This window comes from Seriola dumerili, unplaced genomic scaffold (assembly GCF_002260705.1).
Source record: "Seriola dumerili isolate Sdu_G_001 unplaced genomic scaffold, Sdu_1.0 BDQW01000226.1, whole genome shotgun sequence".
NCBI classification, from domain to species: domain Eukaryota; kingdom Metazoa; phylum Chordata; class Actinopteri; order Carangiformes; family Carangidae; genus Seriola; species Seriola dumerili.
The window spans coordinates 3,218,617-3,244,237 of record NW_019174481.1 but is presented as its reverse complement, the minus strand read 5'-3'; the positions used below and the strand labels follow the sequence as shown (position 1 = coordinate 3,244,237).

Sequence of the window (25,621 nt, the reverse complement as noted above, 5' to 3'; positions counted from 1 at the left end):
ATGCAAGATACAGCCACATAGCCTAAGTATTATCAGATTATCTCCCCTAATCATTTTTAATAAATACCTTTCTTAGCCTATCAGCATAGCAGCTAATTTAATCCACTCCCAAATAAATCCCTGTGAACACTGGTTGTGCTAACGTACAATATTTATTATTTTATTAAAATTAAATATTAAACAGACGTCCTTGTGATCAGCGACAACAGATGACTGAGGTGAAACATTTCTAACATAGTGACCTAATGTGTTTGAAACAGCAAAAAATTCTCTCTGAAATACATCTTTTTGTTGTATCTAGTAATTTGCTTCACACCAGAAAACCGTTCTCTCCATATATTATTTAAAATACGAAACTAGACAATATATCGGTCAAATAAGTTAATATTTACATTTATTACAAAAACCTCAAATTTAAGTTAATGAGCCATCAGGGCCACCCTCTGATAGGCTGAGCGTGTCCCATGCGTGTTGTGGTAAACAAAATCCGAGGTGCGTGTGCATGCGTAGAAGTGGTAATGGAGGATAGTGATCTACTCACAAGGGGCTTAGTTACCAAGCTGTCTTCTTTCTGTTCTGTTCACAACTGCCGTTTCTATTGATTGCGAGGTATTTGCAACGCCGGGGACAACTTCTGAATCAACCGAGAACAGGTGGTAAGTATTCGCTTTTCGAGTTGTCTTACTGTCGTCCCAGAATGTTAGCTTCTTAACTCACAGGGCTAATCTGATGGCTAAACTAGCCGGAACTGCTTTACAGCTAATGTCGATGGTAGGGGTCGGGTCTTGTCTATTTCCTGGAACAGACATCATTGACTTGGCGAGTGATAGTTTCAGTGTTTGTATCATCCGTCAAACTCGACACTTGTTGAACGGCGCTATTAGGAATAAGGTGGTTTTAATTTTATAACTTACAAAGTCTTGTGACGAGAACGTCGATGCTATTTCTGTCCGAGTTTGCTAACGGCACACTATACGAATGAACTGGATAGGATGTAACCAGCAATGGTGGATTCTGTAATGCAGGATATAGTCCCATCCCATCACGGTATCAGCGTGAACTGGCTAGCTAACGCTAACCGTCTTGTGATTGTTGCATTTTCCTTAGAGACAACATGGAAACACGATGACATGGTTCACCATCAGTAGTCATTTGCACGTTTATTTGCAGTGTCATGTTCGTGACCAAAACAAAATAGGTTTTTAGTACCAGTGCTATGCTATCTGTGCTATATCACATTAGCTAATGCTATGCTATGCACTACTGAATATTCGCTACCCGAATTAGCTCATGTATCTTTAGCAAGTTAGCAAATGAGCTAATGCTAGCTGTCTGGGCTTCCACAGTCGGGTCGAATTAAAGAGACGCGGGTTTAACCAATCAGGGGCGGTTAAAGCTTTTCCCAGCCCCATCCAGACCAGCCTGCCCCCCGCCATAGTGAGGAAACGTATACAAACGTGTAACATTCAACTGTGACATATAATTAGACACATTTATACAAAACGGTTCAGAACCAGCGATGTTGATGGTACGAGATAATGAGTATTTTCATTTGCAAAGCCAGAAAATGTTTTTGAATCATCAATTATGGAAATAATGTGCCAAAATGTACAATGTTGTCTTGTCATAGCTTATAACTACTAAATATAATTTAGACTGCTTTTAAACTATAGATTTCTTTGGCATATATTTAATAAAGCCATGGGGATGCAGGCAAAAACATAAGATCCAGTAAAAGATGCTTGGCTGCAAGTACAAATTGCATAATGGAATAGTTTATTTAAAACCCTACTAAATCAAAATATCACATCATAAAATCACAATTTCCTCATTAACAATATGCAGGCGCTGCCACTGAGTTTTGGGATGGCGTCAGATGTGGTTTCCCAAAACCATGGTTCCAAAGGAATCATGACATTTTACCCCACTGCTGAGGAGTTCAAGAACTTCAGCCGCTACATTGCATATATGGAGTCCCAGGGAGCACATAAAGCAGGCCTGGCTAAAGTAAGTACTGATACAGTGCAGTCTCAGCCATTGTAGTATTTATAGGATTGCATTTATTAGCAGCAAAAGAATTGGTGAGCAAATGCAAAATTAAAAAAAACAATGACACATTTAAATTTATTATTTATTTATTTATTGAAGGCTACCAGGTAGATATGATGTCTTGTATCTGTGTTTTCTCTGAAATTGTTGAACTACCATAAGGACATCTGTTTGTTCAATTTCATTACGCTATATATTGCAAAAATCTGTACACCAACTTGTCAGAAAACGACAATCATACCTCTAAACCTTTGCTAGTGAATGATCTCAATAACAAATGGTGTTAAGAAAACAGAGTAACTCACTGTCCACTTCCCTCCTCCAAGATTGTTCCACCAAAGGAATGGAAGCCTAGAGGATCTTATGATGATATCGATGATTTGGTGATACCTGCACCCATCCAGCAGGTGGTGACAGGCCAGTCTGGCCTTTTCACACAGTACAACATCCAGAAGAAGTCCATGACTGTCAAAGAGTTCCGCAAGATTGCCAACAGTGACAAGTGAGAAGTGCAAAATAAGACATTTAAACCTTTCATTCATTAGAAAATCTTTGTCACCTATAGTTGAATACTATCAACAGCATTTTTAACCCTATGATATTAAAAGTTCATTTATGATGTAGAAACTAATTAACTGTTGTTAATGCCTTTCCTAGGTTCTGTAGTCCACATTATGATGACTTTGAGGAGCTTGAAAGGAAGTACTGGAAGAATGTGACATTTAACCCTCCCATATATGGAGCAGATGTTAATGGAACTTTATATGACCCTGTGAGTTGACTTTTCCTGGAAGTTGTTGCTTTCTTGAGTATTGATCAGTAGTGGGTTTTCTGTGTGCTTGCTGTATACCTGTTGACCTGATCCACACAGAATGCTGAAAACATTAGCAATCACACTGCTGTTAGTCACCACTTCATTTATTATTTTCTGTACTCCTGCAGGAAGTCAAAGAGTGGAACATTTGCCACCTGGACACCATTTTGGATACTGTTGAGCGTGAAAGCGGCATCACTATTGAGGGTGTTAATACACCCTACTTGTATTTCGGCATGTGGAAGACCACCTTTGCATGGCACACTGAGGACATGGACCTCTACAGTATTAACTACTTGCACTTCGGAGAACCCAAATCATGGTAAAGAAACAAAATATTCTTTTCTTACTTGTAGAAGTGAAGCTTTTAATTCTTGCACATTCTTATATAATTGATATATTCATCTGAAAATGGTTTCCTACATCTGCTTGAAACTTGTTGTATTGCAGTAAAGGATGTCTGTTTAGGTCTATACGAAACTTTATCTGCCACATGGAAAGTGAGTGTTGTCATTTACATAACTAAAGACCATTTAACAACCGAAAGGCAGGCTTCCTCTTTTGTCTCAGTGACACTACATCATTGATGCAGCAGGGGATCCTATCAATCCCTATCCGAGAATGCTTTGGTTCACATTTATAATTACTCATTTGGCAAATGCTTTTATCCAAAGCAACTAACAAGTGAGGGACAACACTAAAGCTTCAGTACAGTAGGAGACCTTGGTGTAAGTACTAAGGAGATCAGGTAAAGAAGGTGATCTGATCACAAGTGGACAGCTCTCAGCACATCAGTTCACACCTGGAATTAAAATGTGTTTCCACATGCATCTCGAGTGACGACTTGTGATTGGATCTCACTTCCTCACTCTATATGCAAAAAAAAAAAAAAAAACATGTAAGCATTGAAAGAAACAGAGAGAATCAATACACTGCATACAGTCAGATGCTACAATTATAAACAAAGTATGTGAGAGCAGAGTAGCAAAGTAGCATCTGTTACCAGATGATGAGAGGAGCATTGACCGACAAGACAGTGGCAGAGGATTTGTTGTCAAAGTGAAAAGCAAATGTGCCTATTTGACAATGTTTTGAATTTAAATCCAATGCTAGAAGGGAACCAGAAACTTCTAAGCATTTGTTTTGTTCAAAAAGTAAGAGGAAACTCTAACATTAAAGATCAAAGAAAGCGCTCTGCAGATACTGAGCCAACACGTCTGTTCTTGTAAAATGTCCAGTGTAATCTATAACAACAGTGTTGTCACTTTTTTATTACCTGGTGGGAAAATGTCCACACCGTGGCATCTCTACTGTTGTCAGTCTGAATTCCCCTAAACCATCAAATGCCACAGCCACTTTGCAAGATCTAAAGTCTTTCAGGCCTAAAGGAAACTGTACATCATTTCATGCCCTTACTTAACATGCAATGGGTAGACCATACAGTTGGTCATTCAGCTACTATAGGTTCAACACCACCTTAACTTCTGTCATTTAAACAGTGTTATACTGTTTATGCACAGTTGAGCTGTGTGGATGGTATCTGTTATATTTTGTCTGTGATGTATTCAGTGTCTGGCTGAAAAGACTTGGTAAATAGGCAGTTGAGCAGATGGATAAACACACTATGCAGAACACCAGTTTACTGTCACTGAGGAGACTCATTTGACTGTCTGTAGGTACTGTGTTCCTCCAGAGCATGGGAAAAGATTGGAGCGTCTGGCTAAAGGTATGAGAGCAATTAATCATTTCTGTAGGTGTTTACAGTATAAAACTATGTTCTATCATCTAACTATATAACTACAATCCTGGACTCTGGAGTCTGTGTCAATGCAACATCTGTCTGCTCTTTATTCTTCAAGGGTTCTTTCCTGGTAGTTCCCAAAATTGTGAAGCCTTTTTGAGGCACAAGATGACTCTCATCTCTCCCTCTATCCTGAAGAAGTATGGCATTCCATTTGAAAAGGTAAGGGAAGAGAATATGTTTATTTGAATTTCAAACAACAGATCTCTTTTTATAACCACTACACAAGCCAAATATATAAATTGCAGTTACTAATTATTTTAGTACTTTTTCCTAAGATTACTCAGGAGGCTGGAGAGTTCATGGTAACTTTCCCCTACGCCTATCATGCCGGTTTCAACCACGGCTTCAACTGTGCCGAGTCCACCAACTTTGCCACAGAGAGATGGATTGAATACGGCAAGCAAGCAGTTTTGGTGAGGACCATCAAAGAACATCATAAGAAAACACACACACACTTTAACTTAATTTGTATCAGATTTTTATCTTGCTAGTAAGTATGGAAACATGTATTTATATAACCAATTTTATATCATTTGAATCACAACCATTTTTTGCTTTTATCTTCTTTAGTGCTCATGCCGGAAGGACATGGTGAAGATTTCAATGGATGTATTTGTGAAGAAGTTCCAGCCTGATCGCTATGAACAGTGGCTCGCAGGGCGAGATGTGATACCCATCAACCACTCGCGACCCACCCCGGAGGCTAGGGAGTTCCTGGGGGACGCTTTCAACGACATAACCAGCAACAGTAACAGCAGCTCCGTGGAGAGCTGTGGGGAGGACGGAGAGCGGAAGAGGTGAGTCATTTACTGCAAAGAGCGTGTCCTAGGATATAAGCATCTTTTAAAGGTTTATACAGTGAAATGTAGTACATGCTGAGGGAGATTTATGTCTGTATGCCTTTGTTGCTCGCTTGTCTTGCTTCAGTTGAAGTGCAGTGGCTTAACCAATTAAGATTCCTACTATTGTAGAGCAGTTGAGGGAACCTAACTGATAGATTCAATTAGTTGCACTACAGATTATTGGTCAGTATTCACAATTAAGTCAAAACCCTGAACTCAGGCTCAAGTTAAGGTAAACATTTGACAGCAGTTTACATCTCCTGTAAATAGCTGTCCAGGAAGAGTACAATACAGGCATGGTTGGTATCTACTAGCTGATTCCCTTTTCCAGCAGAAATATTAAATATTGTGTTCTATATGATTGAGCTAGATATTAATTCATCAACTTCAAAGTTATAGAAATGGTCAGAAACAGCCCCCCAGTTGGATATGGGAAAGGTGTAGGTTTCAACAATGGTAATTTTTAAAGCTGTAGTTTCTGTGTTGTAATGAATTGCAGTATATTAACAAAGGCTAAGCAATGTCAACCCTCTCCATTGAGATGCACGGGTCCTTTTCTGTCCTGATACTGATTCTGATACCTCATCTCAGCAAATCTACTGATATGGATTCCTGATCCAATACCACTGTATAGAACTCATATGGAACATTTGTTCATGAGGTGACACGAGGGCAGGGATTGCAACAGCTTGCTTTGCAACAATGTCAATGTCATTGTAAACTTATAGTCAAAGAAATCTCATTTAATCTTGGATCAAGTCTGCTTGATGTGGTCAGTGCCAGCCCTGATACCAATTTGGCAGATCAGAGTAGTGCATCCCTACCTTGCAAATAGCAGTTCATATCATCCCAAATTGAATAATGCAACAGAGGCAGTTTTGTAATTAGATAAATTGTGAGCATTTTATTTTTGATAACCATGGTATAAATTTCAACTGATTTTTAATATTTGATGGATGGATCTTCCCTAGGTGAAATTGGTTTACCACCCTCAGTTTCATCAGGTGCAGATCGTAAGCCGTTGAACGACATTGGCCAACTGCTGGACTTAAGGTTATAGAACTAGGGAGGGGAATTTCATTTAATATTATTGATGTTTCAGTGGCAGTTGGGTTGAGTGAATTAGATTGAAAACTGAGCAGAGAGACACAGCTGAATTACTTATAGTCTTTGTGATAACATCATAAATGTTTTTTCAAGGTTATTGCATAATTTTAAATATTTTTTTTCCATTTTCAATTTCACTTTAGTTTTAGTCAGGTGCATGAATCCATTTCAATTTTACTACTATTTTAATTTTAACAGATATTAGAATAGATCAGCTCCTTACTATGCCAGTGTGCGATTTTTATCTGTTGTCAAAAAACAAAGGCAAAAACAACACAGCAAACCAGCCAAAAGTATAAGGCAGACTAATGAGAAAAAAATCAATAAATACATTTCCAATCCCTAAAATGTTTACATGGTGTAGGGTACCTAGTTAGTGTGATGTTTTTTGTGAGTTCATAGTTGATATACACAGAAGCATTTTCCATTAATGAAACATGCCGTTACATTTAAGTATGTAACCTACTGATATATTTGTGAGTGACTGCAGTTTCCTGGTAATGAAAATGAGAAGGATGTGACTAAGATCTTCTGTTCTCAACTGTTTCCATTCCCCTCCCCTGTGTCTTGATTTGGTTAACCCTCAGCACGACACAGAGGATAGAGACCAAGAGACACAGGGTGTGTCTGGAGGTGCCTGAGGAGGTTGTTCCCAAGGATGAAGATGAGGAAGATGAGGAGCAGTATGGGAAGCGTCCCAGGCTAAGCCTTATACCTCCACGTACTATGTCACAAGATGGCAAGAGAAATAAAGGTATCATTAACTGTGCATCACCTTACAGGTTTCCTATATGGTATTATTGATATTGACTCCCTATTTACTATACTATACATTACATTTACTGCTCACCATTTTATTTCAGTGTCTGAACTCTAATGTATAAATGTATCCACTACATAGTGCCTTCAAATTACATAACAAGTTTCAGACACAGCTTTATTACCCTCAATTCCTAAACAGACTTCTTTTTTTTTTTCTTTTTCACAGGCCCACCAAAATTGGTTGTCACACCGACCAAGCTCACTTTAATGGATCCATTTCACAGAGGCTTGACCCAAAGTAACAGTGATGGAGGCCGCCCCCCTCATTATACCAAGACTCGTGCACCTGCGATCTCGTCTCAGTCCCAGGGCAGAAATGGACATCTATCAGTTTCTGTGGCACCTATGTGGACAGAAGCATCAGCTCAGCCTGCCCGCAAAATGGGAGTAGCCAGCCTGCTCTTCCACAGGACTCTGAGTCCAAAAGACACTCTTCAGGTGCACAGCTACACTCTAGAAAGGCAGAGACAACCTCACACACAGCTCCAGGTGCACAGCTACGCCAGAGAGCATCAACCCCGTCATCTCCAGCACAAAACCTATACACAGTCTCACACACAGGTTCAGACTTCATCTCAGGCCCCAAGCTGTGAAAGAGCAGAGCCAGAGCCAGAATCTGAAGTCATTCTTACCAAAGTAGCACAGAATGAATCAGAAGCACAGAGTCCTGTGGAGCAGGACCAAGAGGAGGACAAACCCAAAATGTCAACATCCGTTGCGGCTCAGGCTGAAGTGGAGAAGCCTGAAGTTGAGCAAACCAGCAAGTCTGCTTCGCTACAGACTCAAACACAACCTAAAGAGTTGAGCCAAATGGAGATAGAAGCTCCTAAGAACAACAAGCGGAAGGTCAGTGCCTTTATTCTTTGTAACTGAATTTTCTAACAGACTCGCATCAAACATGCTACAGATGAAGATGCCACAGTCGGTTACAAACGTCACTCTTTGTTGTTTCTGTGCACAGTGGCACATGCATGTTTTATCACAGATTATGGTGCATAAAACATGTATTGTCATTTCAGTCGAGCTAAAATATCTGTTAACAGTCTCTTTGCTTTATATTACACATGTGTATGTAGGTATATTTTTTGGTAGCTCTGTACTGGTGTATTTTCCTTGCATGAGTTGCATGAAGATACTAATCTATTTGAGCTCATCATCATTACTAATTTTGATACCAATTTTTGATGATCTCTCCACTGGTGGCAAATTATAGTTGATCAGGTATTATTCTAAAATAAACCATGAATTTTCAATGTTATTCATGCTGTTCACACTACAGAGTAACCAAAGCCCTCTTGTGGATAGTGGCATTGTCATCCTGAAAGACACCATTCCTGTCAACAAACCAAATCACAATGAGATGAAGGTGATCGCTCAGAATCATCATGTAAGTAGCTACTGGCTGTAATTAAATTCTCAAAGGGATGATTGGACCTAGTGTTTATGTATTAATGCCAGTACAGAGCTCCCAATATGCCTCAGAACAGGAAAATTCATGGCAGCTTAAAGTGCATTCTACAGATACAGGTATAATTCTTGTGTTGAATTTTTGCTTTGCGATACACTGGTTGCTCCAGCAGGTGTCAGAAGAGCAGTCATACTGCAAGTCAGTGGTGAAGAAGCAGCAGCAGCAGCAGCAGCAGCAGCAGCAGGAACAGCTCCGTAAGCTGCCTCGCCACCACCCTCTAATCAGAGAGGTGCACAGTGACGATGGTAAATACAAGATTGTTCCACTTTATTAGTTTATTTCTCATCTATAGGCAATTTGCTTAATGTAATAGTACTGTTTTGAGTGCCACTTTACTAAGCGCTGTGAATTTCATGATGTCAGGTGCTGACCTCATTCTGTTGTTTCCAATGTGTTGATATCAATATTTTCCTTTCAACTTTGCCTCTAATCTCGTATGTAGATGTGTATGTAGACGTGGAGGTCGAACAAGAGGAGAAAGAGGAGTGGGCAAAGCCGCTAACCCAGCTGTGGCAGTGTCGGCCATATAACCCTCTGGCAGAGAGAGAATACAACAAGAGCATGGGCAAGCAGGCCCCCTACTGCTCCATCTGCCTGATCTTCCACACTTACCATCAAGTGAGAACTATAAGCATTTTATGCTTTCATGAAGCTGGTTGTGTTGTTGAACTGTCTTATTACCACGCTTTCAGATCAATATTCAATGGTAATTTGTAGTTTATCAATACAGGCATTTATGGCAGTCAGCCTTTGACATGTGTCAGCAAGAGAAAACATTCATATTATAGATGGATGAAATGGTGTGTTAACAAGCCTGTGTACTTTTTCTTTCCCCCTCAAGTCTGAGTCCAGTATTGGCAGTTCCAATGTGACATTGGTGAACCGTCCAGGGGGCCGTCAGTGGTCCAAACCACTCATCCCAGAAATGTGTTTCAACACCCAAACCAGCAAGACGAGTGATAGCGGGGAGGGACAGCTGTCTAACCCTCATGTAGCAGATGACGGGACTAGCCGGCTAGTCAGCTGTGCTCAGTGCTGCGTCCGTGTACACACAAGTAAGCCCCTTTTTTATGTAACTGTCAGGTATCTAATAAAGTATGCAGGGGCTGGAGCACTTGAGGGATTGTAAAATGAAGTATATCTTACATACAGTACATTCAGATCTTTTGTTATTCTTCAGAAACCACCACTCACAAAAACGGCCATCACCAAAGGCCATAAATGCATTATGGATGAGTACACAAACACACCTGCGGAGCCTTAGATGATTCAGCCAGCACTGCTAAGAGCTCTTGCACACACAGCCTATCTGAAATGAATTGTTTGAAGTGCTCATAGTTGAGTTTTATTTGCAATATTTTTTTTATTTTAATTGTCTTCAATGTCCTTTCCAAAAACGTTTTATTTTCATGTAGTTTTTTCATGGCCTATTTGTTTTATAGTCCACTCAGTTGTGTTCCATTCTTTTAAATGTGAGACTTTTTCCAACAGGTTCACAAACACCCATGGCCACTGCTCCACCCCAGCACACGTTGTCTCATTCCAAGTTCCCCTTTATTTTACATGGATATGACTCAATGTTTTGATCTCAGATTACTTATCTGTGATCGAAATGTTCGTAGATAAAAGTCCTGTTCTCATAAAATACTCATAAAAGTACTGGGAATAAAAACACAGGGTGCAAAATATGTGACAACATGATTGTTTTTTCAAGGTTATTGCATAATGTTATATATTTTTTTTCCATTTTCACTTTCACTTTAGTTTTAGTCAGGTGCATGAATCCATTTCAATTTTACTACTATTTTAATTTTAACAGGTATTATAATAGATCACCTCCTTACTATGCCAGTGTGTGTTTTTTATATGTTGTCAAAAAACAAAGGCAAAAACCACACGGCAAACCGAGGAAATCAAGAAATCAAGGAAACTGAATGTGTGACATGTTCTTTTCTGTTTCTGTTCAGGTTGCTATGGTGTGTCTGGAGAGGGAGCTGAACTCGACGACTGGCTTTGTGCCCGCTGTGAGGCTGATGCCATCACTGAGGTCAGTTATTTGGGCTAGGACACCTATAGCAGATAGTCAGTCATTATTTACAGTGCTCATCATATTGATAACGGAATAACCCACAAATACAGCAGCAGAGTTGTTGTATTGCAGTACTAGATCACCTAATATCTGGAGACTGAAGTCCAGTGTCACTGTCAGGAAGTTCAGCCTGACAGATTTTGATTAAGTGTAAGCATCAGAAATTGGTTGGAAAAGCCCAGAGAGATGTGATTTAATGCACCCCTGTTGTATTTATTCATTTACAACGGGGGAAATAACAGAACATTTTTCTAAGTAAATATATTTCTAATGGGGCTATTGACATGAAATTATCACCAGATGTCGGTAACAACCCAAGTAATCCACACATACAAAGAAATCTAAACATATATGTCCATAAATTAAGTTATGTGTAATAAAGTGGAGTGACACAGGGAAAGGTATTGAACATGCTTACTGAAATTTGTCTAATACTCAGTAGAAAAGCCTTTGTTGGTAATGACAGCTTCAAGACGCCTCCTGTATGGAGAAACTAGTCGCATGCATTGCTCAGGTGTGATTTTGGCCCATTCTTCCACACAAACTGTCTTCAAATCTTGAAGGTTCCCAGGGCCTCTTCTATGAACTCTGATCTTCAGTTCTTTCCATAGATTTTCAATTGGATTCAAGTCGGGTGATTGACTGGGCCAGTCTAGCAGCTTTATTTTCTTTCTCTGAAACCAGTTGAGAGTTTCCTTGGCTTGCTGAAATGTCCACCCTCGTTTCATCTTCAGCATCCTGGTAGATGGCAGCAGATTCTTATCAAGAATGTCTCGGTACATTTCTCCATTCATCCTTCCCTCAATTATGTGAAGTCTGCCAGTACCATATGATGAATAACAGCCCCACACCATGATGTTCACACCTCCAAACTTCACTGGTGTGTGCTTTGACATCCAAAGAGTTCAATTTTGGTCTCATCTGACCAGACTATATTCTCCCAGTATGCCATAGGCTTGTCCAAATGTTGTGCAGCAAACTTCAAATGGGCTTCAACATGCTTTTTCTTCTTGTGCGGTGAGCGTGCATAGAGGCCATGGCGGTTGAGTGCATTACTTACTGTTTTCTTTGAAACAACTGTACCTGCTATTTCCAGGTCTTTCTGAAGCTCTCTGCGAGTGGTCCTTGGCTCTTGGACAACTCTTCTGATTATTCTTTTGACTCCTCTGTCAGAAATCTTGCGAGGAGCACCTGGTCGTGGCCGGTTTATGGTGAAATTATGTTCTTTCCACTTCCGGATAACGGCCCCACGGTGCTCACTGGAACATTCAGAAGTTTAGAAATATGTCTGTAACCAATGCCACCGGTATGTTTTGCAACAATAAGGTTGCAAAGGTCTTGAGAAAGCTCTTTGCTTTTACTTTTTACTTTTAAACCATCTGATATTAATTTGCACTGATAGGGGGCAGGATTGCTTTCTAAAAACTGACAGATTTCAGCTGGTTTCTTGGCTTTCCATGCCTTTTTGCACCTCCTTTTCTTCATGTGTTCAATACCTGTGTCATTCCACTTTATTACACATAACTTAATTTATGGACATATATGTTTAGATTTCTTTGTATGTGTGGATTACTTGGGTTGTTACCGACATCTGGTGACAATTTCAGGTCAACAGCCCCATCAGAAATATATTTACTGAGGAAAATGTTGACACGTTCAATACTTTCTTTCCCCGCTGTATTTATTTTCAGTTGATGTTGAAAGTGAATGCACTTGCCTTACATGCTTAATGTCTGCAGCTTTACGTTTTTCTGACTTAAACATAGTTTAACAGGAAACCACATGGTGGCACATGGTGTAACATTAAGGTTTAAATATTGAAGGAACATCTGTGTTCACAGTTCACTTCCTCAGGCAACAGGCCGATGCCAATAGTTGACAGTCACTGTGACCAGTATAAGATAAACTTTAATGATCCCACGCAGGGAACTTGTGCTGCTGCAGCTAAGACCATGGTGCCCCTCTGAGTATCATGATGACTTGTTTATCTGCCGCTCTTTTGATTTTTAAGTGTCAAACAAAAATGGACTTTGATGTGCACACTATTATGAGGCTGATCCCCATTTTACTTAAAAGCACAATCTAAACTATCATGCACTTCACTGGCACCACAAGGGTAGCTTGTTGGCAGCCACAGCAGCCCTTCTTTTATCACACTTAGATAAACATGGCTCTGTATGGCAACACTTCCTTTGTTGTGAGGCAGTGAGAGTGTTCTCTTCCTTTGTGTGTTATTGTTTGGGGGAAATTTGTTTTTCCCAACTTTGTTTGTAAAATTTATCTTTATATTTCCTTTGCTTTCAGCATTCCTTTTCTGCTCAGAACAATAGATGAGACATTCTGGGAATGTGGCCTAATATTGACACAAACACCTGGCCACCAGTGGGCAATGCTCCACTGTGTGGTTCATTGTGACACCTCAAGGGACTTTGTTTTCATACTGTTCCTGTTTTCAGTTGTCTAGCTTTTCAACTTTAGAATTAGTTAAGAACAACATGAATCTATTCTGTACATACAATAAATAATATATCTGTTTTATAGATTTATTTGAACATCTAAAACCATAGATTTTGTCAAAGGAGCTCCAGCAATTTGTGTTATCAATGTAGCTACACTCATGCTCAGCATGTCTCAATATAGCAAAGTTACAAAGTGCTTTACAGAAAGAAAAAGGGGAATAAAAACTGAAATTAAAACAAACACATCATTAAACAGAAGTAAGTTATGCAATAGTATAAATTGTTAGTACTGTGGGAAAATAAAACACAACAACATATCAAACATAACATAACATAAAAGCATTCCGATAAAAGAATATTTTAAGATAAGTTTTAAAAGACAAAAATAATGTAGCCTGTCTGATCTTGATAAGTAGACCGTTTCAACAGCAAAGGCCCGGTCACCTTTAGTCACTAGCCAAGACAAAGGCAGGGCAGAGCTCTGGCTATACAGTATAAACATAAGTCTATAGGCTGTGGCTGACGCTTTATTATTAATTTTATCAGCTGCATCAGGTTCATTCAAACTGGCTCCCCCAGATTTCCTTTTATACATTTTAAAATACAAAATACTCTTTATACAGTGGCTTGGCTGAATACTTGATAGTTATTATTTACTGAGAGATGTGTATCCATATTGCCTAATATGCCCAGCAAGTCAACATTTAAAAGTCCATGGGGGTCACGCTATAAAAAACATGCCAGCATCGATAACAGGAATTGATAAGATTGGATGATTTGTTCAAATGTCGATCAATTCCCATCACCCGATATACCGAGTCAATCAACTGTCTTTTAAGGATTTCTTGTTATATGCTGTTTGTGATGGTTTAAATGCTGTTGTCAGTCAGCGACAAATGAAAAAGTGATGTGTACTTGCTAGTGTTCCTCTTACTGAACCTGTTGGTAGCTGTGTCTTTACAAGTGTCACTGTGGTTCACTCACTCACAGTGTTGCATGTTAGAGGGTTCTAAGAAAATGCAGTGAGGCATTCATGGAAGCTGCCACACCGGTTGTATAGTCGGTTACAGAAAGCAAAGATTTAGTTAGCTGATATCCATCCATGTGATCCGACAGAGGAGACTGAGTTCTGACATCAGATTTAAATGTTGTAGGATAAAGACGTCAGCTGCCACAGGGACTGTTTTACAACATAACAGACATTGTGTATTTCTTCCTGTAGGACTGCTGTCTGTGTTCCCTGAGAGGTGGCGCTCTGCAGAGAGCCAACAATGACAAGTGAGTAATACAGCAGACAATAGTGCTGCCATCATAGAGGAGAAAAAAGTATGAGGACCTCTTTCCAGCTTGGGAGATGTTACCCGGTGCCACATTTGTGTTTTCTAAGAAGATATGATTCTGTTCCTTTTAATTAGATCGTCTTAATGGTCACACACAAACTTATGAAAGTAATGGCAAGAGAAAGAATTTGACATGGAGTAATGATGTTTACAAAACAGCCTGTGCATAGTATCTGTCTGCTTGGTGCACAGCAGATTGCTACCCGTGGCTATCATTCACTCTCCTTTGACCGCATTAAGTCTGTCTGTTTCTTCAGTCTGTTACTGCTCACATCCATCTGGTGGATCCAGCCCCTCAAGCTAAATGCACTTTTCAAATGCAAACATACACACACACACACACACACACACACACACACACACACACACACACACACACACACACCCCTACCTACCTACCTACCTACCTACCTAAGCAGCAGATGTATGTATGCAGTTCTTACACAACTTCAGCTTGTGGTTACACTCAAATCAGGTCCATAAATATTTGGACAGTGACAAAATTTCCTTGATTTTACTTTTGAGTGGTTTTGAAACTAGTGACATAATGAAACGGACATAATGTTTTATTTTTGTCAGCCACACATCTTGAGTGGCCTAACAGTGGGTGTAGTACTTTGTTGTGACTTCCTATTATTGCTGAGAATAATACATTATAGCCTGAGATCCTCGGGCAGAGGTCTTGTATCTGTTCCTGAGGCGTGGCTGAAAACTAGAGGTGACAGAGTCTCAGTCAGAGCCCTGAAGCTATGGAACAAGCTGCCTGAGGAAATCAGGTCAGCAGAACCAGTGTCCTCTTTTTTTTCTTTGGTTTTTACTTAATTTTTATTGACTGTCCTTTTGCTAGTGACACTCTCATTTGTTTTATTTGCTTATTACTCTTATTTTAATATTGTTTATGTAATTGTACTAGGGATGGGACCAATTATCAAAGTTGTGGATCAGTTACAACATGAAATGTATTGAAAAAATACATTTTTAAGTTTTGTTTTTTTCCCCCCATCACATGACTTTAAATGACGACTTACTGGCTTTTTCTGGAGCTTTCAACCACACCTCAGTCTGGATGGAGTTTTCTCAGATATCAGAGATACAGTTTGATCTCTCACACTCCAGTTATCACTGTTGATTTAAGGGGCTCTTTATTGTGTCTGGGAAAGCTTGAGAAGTTTTGTCACTTCACTGATTATATTAAAACTAAAATAAATTGATATTGATATTTTTTTATCTGTAAGTATTAGTCAGTTTGTAAATGTTCCAGCCCTAATAAAATTCAGTCGTGGTCGTTGAAGTAATGGATTCTTATGCTTTATATGCACGCAGTGACGTGTTGTCCCAACATTAGAAGGGGCTGCACATAATGTTGTTTTAACACTGTAACCATGTTGCTGAATACGTGCTCCAACACTTGTAGAAACATTGCTCTCTGGACATTGAACAGTTTGCCCTGAATCTGCTTCATGTTTGCCTTTCACACAGGTGGGTTCATGTACTCTGTGCCATCACCGTGCTGGAAGCCCGCTTTGTCAACATCACTGAGCGAAGCCCCATCGACCTCTCTGCCATACCACTGCCACGGTTCAGACTGGTAAGAGTTGTTACAGCTACAGTTTGTGGATGTCTGAAATGACCGCAGAAATTTAAACACCTGTTTTTCAGCCTTAAGTATGAAGGTAATTCCTGTTGATTATGAGCCAAACTATAGTTGCCCCACTCTGTTTCTTTTATTAAAAGAATATTTATTATGTAAATATGGCATTGCTGGTATGTGGTTACAAGCAGTCTTTTCTAATCGTTGTTGGTTTGTATACCTCACTTTTCTCATGGCGTCATTGTGGTTTTTCTCATGGCATTTTGAAACAGTTCTATTTCCCTAAGCATCTGCCAAACACTCATGACCCATGCACAGACTCTCACTCAGGATACACATTTCTCCGTAGTGACACTGGTTTGGCGCTTATTGGCAATAAACAGTGTGAAGGGCTGACAGTACATGTACATGGTCTCTTGTGTAATGACTCACATACAAATAGTCAACTGGAAATAATTCGGTACTTGGATCACAATAGGTGGCCTTGTTTCCATTGTTATACTCTTGATCTCAGAGGATCCTTTCTCAGTGTGTCTACTTTTAAACAAGTACATATAACAGAACCCAGTCAAAAGGAAGTTGGGTAATTTCCCTCTAACATGTCTGTGTTCCAGTTCATGTCTAGGTCTTTTACTGCCTTTGATAACTTTATTTTCATTCTCATTCTCTTGGCATGTTTCCTTTCTCCTCCTTTCCTTCCTCTGTGCTTCCTTTACTTCAACCTGCTAACTTTATCTCTTGACCTCCATTCCCCTTCCACGCCTGTGTCTTTGTCACTCTGGTAGAAGTGTGTGTACTGCAGGAAGCGGATGAAGAGGGAAGTGACGGGCTGTTGTGTACAGTGCTCCCACGGACGCTGCTCCACGGCGTTTCACCCCACCTGCGCTCAGGCAGCTGGCATCCTCATGCATCCAGACGACTGGCCGTTCGTAGTCTTCGTCACCTGCCACAGACACAGAACGCCTGTCATACCCGAGGTAACATAAGGGAAACACAGTTAGGCCAGTAATAATAAATTGAGTGCAATGAACAATTTTTATAAAGAATTATTTTGTGAAGATTTGTTTAATATTTGGTTTGTTTACATTTTAAGTACAGACTCAATTGTTGCTCTGTTTCTGATCTCACTGCTTAGCTCAGATTAGGTTGTTTATCTGAAAATCCAGCACGTTGCATGTGCATGTTGTGGGAAACAGCCACTGCAAATTTTTGGGAGTGTTTCTGTCTGCCAAAAAAACACTTTCTTTTGAGAGCACCTCCCTTTTGATTGCAATTGGATGCTTTTTTGTTTTTGTTTCAGACATTAGAATAATTTTAAGTTAAATATGAATCTCTTTCCAGTTCATAAGATGGATATATGTACTTACCTCAGTGCCAAGATCTCTTTGTATTATTTTAGACTCTTAGCACAGTAATAGCTCTCAAACTGCTGCAGGGAGTTTTCCTTTAGTGCATGTTCATGCTGTTGTGATACACTAATTGGGGGAGACAGACATCTGTTTACTCCTGTCAAGAGACATGCAGCAACAAAATTCATGTTCACTGAATGCAGATAAGCGTCCTGCTGTTTTGGTTTTGAGCTTTGTGACGACAAGTCTGAACCTGTCTCTGCAGCTCCTCAGCTGTAACACTCGAGTGTATTTTGTTCCACGAAGGAGAGAGATTATTTCTTGGGTACATGTTACTGACTGAACATTGTTTTAGCTGTTACAGTAGACCAAGTAGCCTTATCTTCACTGTTGTAAAGCAATGTGGAGTGATAAGCATTCAGTAGTAACACTCAATTTCTGTTCCTCAGCGCAACAAGGCGTCCATGCGGGAGTTGGCAGTGGGGCAGAAGGTGATCTGTAAATACAAAAATGGCCGCTACTACCAAAGTGAGGTGGTGGAACTGACCACAGCCACCTTCTATGAGGTGGTGTTCGATGACGGGTCCTACAGCGACAACCTCTTCCCAGAGGACATCGAGGTTAATAAAGTTGCTTCCAAACGTCATTAAAATTTTCAGTTGTCCACTGTTGCAGTGTGCCGTGACGCACAGATAAACTAAAGTGATGGATGTAAAACAAAAACAACTAAAGATTCCTGTTCAGTTTCCCAATCTAATACACAGCCTGAGCTCACCACTTGCTTTGTGTTTGCAGAACCGTGACTGCGTCCGTCTCGGTCCACCCACCGAAGGTGATGCTGTTCAAGTGCGGTGGACAGATGGGTTGATATATGGAGCCAAATTTGTAGCATCACACTCCATCCCCATGTACCTGGTAAACCATCCCTTTTATCTGTCTCTTTTATGTCTCACTTGCCATGCACACACTGTATCTAAAAGGCTTGTCCAGCCACATCAGAAGATGTTGGGTTATTTTCCTCAACCTCAAACTGTGGGTGACCCATGTGGTTAAATGTAAATATGTTGGGAAACATTTAAAAATAAGTGTTGGCTTGTCAATATTTGATATCTTTTTATTTATTTAATTGCAGAAAGTGAATAAAGTTTTTAAAGTGCTCTGTAATAAAATAACTATTTAAAGCAATGTAATTTTCATGCACATTATTTGTATATTAATGGTTTAACTCAGATGTATGTGTGTCTACACATTCAGGTGGAGTTTGAGGATGGATCACAAATCACTGTCAAGCGAGAAGACATCTACGCTCTAGATGAGGATCTGCCCAAACGAGTCAAGTCACGAATGGTAACTTAAAATCCCCATTTTCTGCTAAGAAAGTGTTTATGAGGTGTCACTTCAGATCTGTAGCACCAGCAAGCACTAATTCCTAAACCTGATGCTGTTTGGTTTTCAGTCGGTGGCATCAGACATGCGTTTTGAGCTGTTCTCACAGAACGACGTCAAACAGAACTCCAAAAGGCAACGGGTCATCAACTCTCGATACAGAGAGGACTACATCGAGCCCGTCATTTACCGTGCCATCATGGAGTAACGTCCATTTCTTTCGCCTTCTGCTTTCCAATACTCCTTCTCCACTTCATCAACTCACCAGAGAGAGCTCCAGGTCTTCTCTGTTTCTGGCTACTGCTGATAGGAACGACCCCATCTTCCTCCTCCTCTTCTTCCACAGCCTGTTGGGCTACATATTTATAAACTACGGCTGGGACTTTAAATGACTTGTGTGCATTGAATAAATATTCTTAGATCTCTGTTTGCCATCACACTCTGTAGACTGTTTTCTTCTTCCATTTTGTTTTGTTTTTTTCTTTTGCTCAGGAAGAAGCCATCGATGAATTATTAAATATGGAAAAGGTCGGACTATCTAACTGGGGCAAGATGTTTTCTTTTTCTTTACCACCACATTTAGCAGTAAACACAACTTGCTACGATACAATGGACAGCTTTTCTGGTAGGGATTTTTCTTCAACCTTTTTCTCTTGACTTGCAGACACGTTATTTTCATTATAATTTATCATAATATTTTACAGTGCTTAACCTTCAGAAATGAAGTTTAAGAGGAAGTGTGATTTTGAGTCATTGTTTTCCCAATGAAGTTAAAAAAAGGCAAAACTGTACACTCTGAGCCAATCAGCTGTTGATTACAATAAAAATTGACTAATCAATGTGGCAAAAACTGTTAGGTTATAACCCCAAAGAAAGGAAATGATGTGTCATGGTCACCTTTGACACGTTAAAATTACACTGGTCACTTAATGCATAGCATTACATGGTTCACAAGCATTTCTTCCCATAGGAGTGACGATGTGCGTCTACTGTGAAAATAGAAGAAAGCGAGATGTGTTTTAGTGGCCCGAGCCTTACATTTGAAAGGGCCAAGTGTACTTTGGTTTTTCTAAAGCTTAAGGTTTATTATAACTATTGTAATTAATGTTATTACACTTTATTTATGTGAGTGCATTACATTTGAGAACAAAGCTATTTTTGTCATGTCCTTTTCACAATCTGTAGAAAAGCTCAGATGTATTTATATTTATTATATTGATAGGTTTGCAGGCATCCTGTTAAAATTTTTAGGCTTGCTTTTCATTTATTGGAGTTTAAGGTGTGAATGATCTGGCTCAAGTCCCTCTTTAAGCAAAAGCACTTGTTGTAGCCTCCTGCCACAGGACATTTATTTTTTTTAGCATTTTCTAGACACATGGACTCTGCAGAGTTTAGATTTTTGTGTGTGTGTTTCTGATAAAAAGCTAGTTCTAGTGATGAATGTTGTAAGCAGGTTATAGTTTGATCCCAAATAAACAAAAGCCGTTGTAAGAGGATCATTTCAGACTTGAGCAAGTTTTCTTTCATGATCAGTCCCCTGTACCTGCTTTGAAATAGTCTCTTGTGTAGAGAGGGCCTCTGTCCATGGCAGCATTAAATCTGTATACTCTTTGTAAACATCAACTGTTTGAGTAAAGTTTGAGATAAGAAAAGAACCTTGTACAATTCGCTTTATCTACAACTACCTATGCTTAAAAATTAGCAGATTAAAGCACTGAGATTCAGGCAGCATTTATACTGGAGTTATCTCATCTGCATTTTTGTTATAACCTTTCTCATGTTTTTGAACTGCTGATGCTGGATGTCTCAGCCAGAGGGCCTGCAGCTGTGCCAAAGCAGGACGAGTCTTGTGGAGACCACTGCTGGAATTTGATAAGACAGATTTCTCCTGGTTCTCTGCATCACTGCACTCTTTTAAACCTCTGTGAAGTCCAGGATGTTAGACTGTGGTAGATTTATTACTTATGATTTATTATAACAATCTTACAAAAATATTTAAGCTTATTTGAGACAGTTACTTGATGGTTTTCTGGCCTGTGGCCACTAACTTTTTGCACCCCAGTACTTAAATGGTCGTGATCTTGTAAAAACAGGTTAACAGCTGCAGCATTGGAGGTCATTCAACCAAACCAGTTTAAAAGCACATTCCACAAAAGCCAAGCATTGCACTTGTGAAAAGTCATCACAACAAGAATAATCATTCACTTTATGAAGCTTCCTTTTAAGAAATAAAACATGCAAATTTGCAAACAGTCATGTTTGCATTGCAAATTTCACAGACAGACAATGTTTGCAATGTAAGCATTTAATAAAATATCTGAAACATATCTGAACATGTCTGTGTTGCACAAACGTCACAGCCAACTTAACTGTTATTGACAAGAAAGTTCCAAGAATTATTATTTTTTTTACTAAATCTCAACCTTCTGCCTCCCATAAAGGTCCGCCCAGTGAATCCTGTACAGGAAGACTCTATACCAGAGGTGGGAGTAAGTCACACAAGTGAGTCACAAGCAAGTCTCAAGTCTTAACCTCCAAGTCTCAAGTAAGTCCTAATTTACTGTGGTATAAATCAAGCAAGTCATCGAGTCCAGTTATACAAAATCAGATGATCATCCCCAGTTTCCACTCTTACATCAGTTAAAAGACAGGGGTCGCAAAAAGTTTAATTTGTTAATTTCAACATTAACAAAAACTGCTGCAGCTGCTTACACATTATGAAACTTAGTGATATTTGACATTTTGTGGCAAACCTCCATCTAGCCCAACCCAGAACATGGCTAATGAAATCAACAACTATTGCAGGCAGTTTTCAAAAACAGCCGACTGAGCTGAAGATGAGTTCTGAAAAGTTTCACACTCAAGCTGTTGTCTTCTCAAAATCCACAGGGCTGAATTAAATCAATAACCTTTAATGGACTTTTAATTGAACCAGATGCACAGTACGTAGTGTATTACTTCTACTGCTGGTATGCAATCTGCAGTATCTCCCTACGTGACCAACAAACTGAACTGCCTGAAGAAATGTGACATAATTGATTAGCAGAGCATGGACTGTAATGGAGCATTTAACTTACTATAATGCAGCTGTAAGCACATAAATCCATAACTGGTGTATGAAGACATGCTGAGCTTGTTAGTCTATTCTTTTAGCTTAGAATCAGTAGATGTATTTATGAATATATAAACTAAATTATTAAATAGAATGACAATGTTTAAATGTAATACTTATATAAATTATGAATACATATATATTATAAATGTTATATAGTCAATGATTCATTTTTATGTTATAGATGTTTCACAGGAGAATTTAGTAGGTGTCAACACACAAAAATGTTCCAGTATGTGCTTCCAACTAAAGCATAGTGTTATAAACCGTTATTATGTTTCTATATACTGCTTATTAATTCTAAATTAGAGAATTAAAATAAAGCATTTTCATAATTTCCCATGGAAAATGTTTTTTTTTTTTTTTTTTTTTTTTTAACAATGAAGGTTTACGTGCATATTTCTGGGGCTACTTCTGTTTTTTTTTTTATAAACGTGCGTACATTTGTTTTTCAGATTTGATCACAAATTTAAAGGTTGAAGATTTTCTCTAATCCCCTATAATTCTTGGCATATATCTGGCATATGCTGATGCTTACATGTTTTGCATATCTTATCTCTGTTCACTCCCTAAAAGACACACACACACACACACACACACACACACACGCACACACACACACACGCACACACACACACACACACAAAAACATGCACGCAGGTAAAACCGATTATAGTTACCCATGTGCACAGCGTATGCTTTGTGTGCCCCGAGGAAGTCAACATTTCTCTGAAAATTTATTGAAAGGAGTCATGTTGTCTGGTTCAGTGTAAGACCTCTGGGGAATTTTTGGATTTAGTCATTTTAAATGAAAAGAAATGCCCTAGTTCCAGTTTTCTCGTGGTAAACTACCCTTCAGGTTAACCATAACATTCTGCTTAAATTTCATACAATTTGTTTGAACTGGCTGAATGTGGTCATTCACTTGCAGGCTGGTAGTAAGAAATGGTTACAAACATCCTACCACCTTCAGTTTCGCCTTCACTCTTACTTCCTCTAAAAACCTCAGTGATGTTTCAGAGTAGGCATTCCCCTTCTGCTTTTAACCTGTTGTCTTTTATGACGCCATTGGTGTGTGTCTCAGTCTTTGGTTCGGTCATGGTATTGGCTGTTGTGATGTCATACCCCTTAGTTAAGAGCTTCATTTCAGAATCCATGGTATTTTCCCAGTAGCACTCTTTTCTGCTTTTTTATACCAGCTAAATATCAACAAGTTACTGTTGTCATTGTCAGGACGAAAGCATGCTAAACTTAGCATTTAGCTGACAGTCCCACTGTCCATAACAGACCCACAGAGCTGTTAGCATGGTTGTAGACTCATGAGCTGTGTCTGAAATTACCCCCTTGTCCACTCATTCACTACTCCCTGTATAGTGGACACTCAGTAGTTTACTTAATAGTGAGCTGTACATTGATACTTATGAATCATTGTCATTTTGCATCATCACTGAAATCTCATCTAAAATGCGGTGCTTAGCATTTTGGAGTAGTTAGCATTAAGTGCTTTTTTCGTACCATTGTGGAATTTTTTAGGGCACTATGTAGTGGGCACATTTACACACTCACAAGTCAGATTAAAATATATATATTTTTGATTTAATTTAGACTTGGTCAAAACTGGACTGGCCTTTTTAGCTCATAATTTTCTATCTAACTTTTCACCATTTTAAGAAATCTTAAACCATCTGTGGTTTACTCTCTAACTGGATTCAAGTACTGTATCTCTATTGTATGTCATGAAATGAACCTGAGTCAGGCACTGAGGAACTGGTCAGAGACAATGCCCTTTATGACACAGACAGATGGTGGGTAGATAGCTACCACCTGCAGATGCCTTTTCTAAGCACCACTGCTGGCTCTGCGCCCTTTTCCTCCCAGGCTCCACATCCACACAGGATCATAACATCTGCCAAGCCAACCCTGTCTCCGGTTGCATCTGCTGACAGACGGTGCCAGCTCGAGCTGCTTTGCTTGCATTCAACCCTTAAGCCTCTGCCACGTGTGAGGAATTAAGTGGCGACATGTACAAAGTTGTAAATGCTATAAAAAGTAACGTGAAGGATATAAAGACGAAAATACAGTCCCTCTATTTTCTCACATTTGGGGTTTTTTTATCACAGTCGGAAGTTTACATCTTAAATGAGGATTTACTTGGTGAAGTGAAAAGTGATGTTCAACACTGTTTTCCCGTAGGATACTGTTTTCATGCTTTTGTTAACAGGCATCTTTTTAGTTGAGAATTATTTCACTGTGAGAGAAATTGGTTTCTTATTTGGGATACAAAACTCCATGACTCATTGCTGCATGCTTAAATATTTAATTAGCTGCTCTGTCTTGGTTTGCTGTGCTATTATTTTCTGTCACCAGCGGGTGTTTTCATTGAGTCTGTGGGAGCTAAAATGAAATGAAAGAGCTACTGTGTGGTTAAGTACTACTCAAATGTGACGCAGTGAAGTGGATCATCGCAAAGAACAAAGTGATTTTTATGTGGGGTAATAGCGGAGGGCGTATCATGACTGAACACACCAGGGTCATGTGAATTCATGAGAGAATTGTGCCAGTTTCCTCGTTATAGTCTGTTCAGTTTGGCTTGTGCAGAAGCTCAGATCATATGACAGTGTGCTCATTTATTATTATTATAATACAAACCGCACCCCCCCCAAAAGAAAAGGAGGAGATATACAGTGCATCCGGAAAGTATTCACACCCCTTCACTTTCCCCACATTTTGTTATGTTACAGCCTTGTTCCAAAATGGATTAAATTCCTTTTTTTTCTCATCAATCTACACACAATACCCCATAATGCAAAAGCGAAAAAGGTTTTTTAGAAATTTTTGCAAATTTATTAAAAATAAAAAAACTGAAATATCGCATGTGAATAAGTATTCACACCCTTTACTCAGTACTTTGTTGAGGCACCTTTGGCAGCGATTACAGCCTCAAGTCTTCTTGGGTATGAAGCTAAAAGCTTGGCACACCTGTATTTGGGGTATTTCTCCCATTCTTCTCTGCAGATCCTCTCAAGCTCTGTCAGGTTAGATGGGGAGCGTCGCTGCACAGCTATTTTCAGGTCTTTCCAGAATTGTTCAATCAGGTTCAAGTCTGGGTTCTGGCCAGGCCACTCAAGAACATTCACAGACTTGTCCTGAAGCCACTCCTTCGTTGTCTTGGCTGTGTGCTTTGGGTTGTTGTCCTGTTGGAAGGTAAACCTTCGCCCCAGTCTGAGGTCCTGAGCGCTCTGGAGCAGGTTTTCATCAAGGATCTCTCTGTACTTTGCTCCGTTCATCTTTCCCTCGATCCTGACTAGTCTCCCAGTTCCTGCTGCTGAAAAACATCCCCAAAGCATGATGCTGCCACCACCATGCTTCACCGTAGAGATGGTACTAGC

At 39.5% G+C, this 25,621-nt stretch overlaps 1 protein-coding gene across 4 annotated transcripts; it reads left to right on the top strand.

Moving 5' to 3' along the window:
* Positions 1–521: 521 nt before the first annotated feature.
* LOC111228865 (lysine-specific demethylase 4A-like) lies at positions 522–20,862 on the top strand. 4 transcript variants are annotated; one of them, XM_022754965.1, is made up of 23 exons: positions 522–656; positions 1,846–2,007; positions 2,376–2,551; positions 2,707–2,821; positions 2,992–3,185; positions 4,540–4,589; positions 4,723–4,826; positions 4,943–5,080; positions 5,238–5,464; positions 7,204–7,370; positions 7,605–8,284; positions 8,718–8,825; positions 9,019–9,151; positions 9,349–9,524; positions 9,748–9,961; positions 10,874–10,953; positions 14,677–14,732; positions 16,274–16,382; positions 17,171–17,362; positions 18,184–18,354; positions 18,530–18,649; positions 18,989–19,081; positions 19,191–20,862. In XM_022754965.1, exons 2-23 carry the CDS (start codon positions 1,867–1,869, stop codon positions 19,326–19,328), a joined length of 3,582 nt encoding a protein of 1,193 aa, XP_022610686.1. In that variant the 5' UTR covers positions 522–656; positions 1,846–1,866; the 3' UTR covers positions 19,329–20,862. The 4 variants fall into 4 exon arrangements, with proteins under 4 accessions (XP_022610686.1, XP_022610685.1, XP_022610688.1 ...); XM_022754964.1 differs by having other exon boundaries at positions 9,016–9,151; XM_022754967.1 differs by lacking the exon at positions 8,718–8,825.
* The last annotated feature ends 4,759 nt before the right edge of the window (positions 20,863–25,621 follow it).

Coding starts and splice junctions, on each gene's coding strand:
- LOC111228865 (XM_022754964.1), top strand. CDS start 1,867: ATGGCGTCAGATGTGGTTTCCCAAAACCATGGTTCCAAAGGAATCATG. Junction 7,371..7,604: donor AGATGGCAAGAGAAATAAAG/GTATCATTAACT, acceptor TCTTTTTCACAG/GCCCACCAAAATTGGTTGTC. Junction 18,650..18,988: donor ACTCCATCCCCATGTACCTG/GTAAACCATCCC, acceptor CTACACATTCAG/GTGGAGTTTGAGGATGGATC.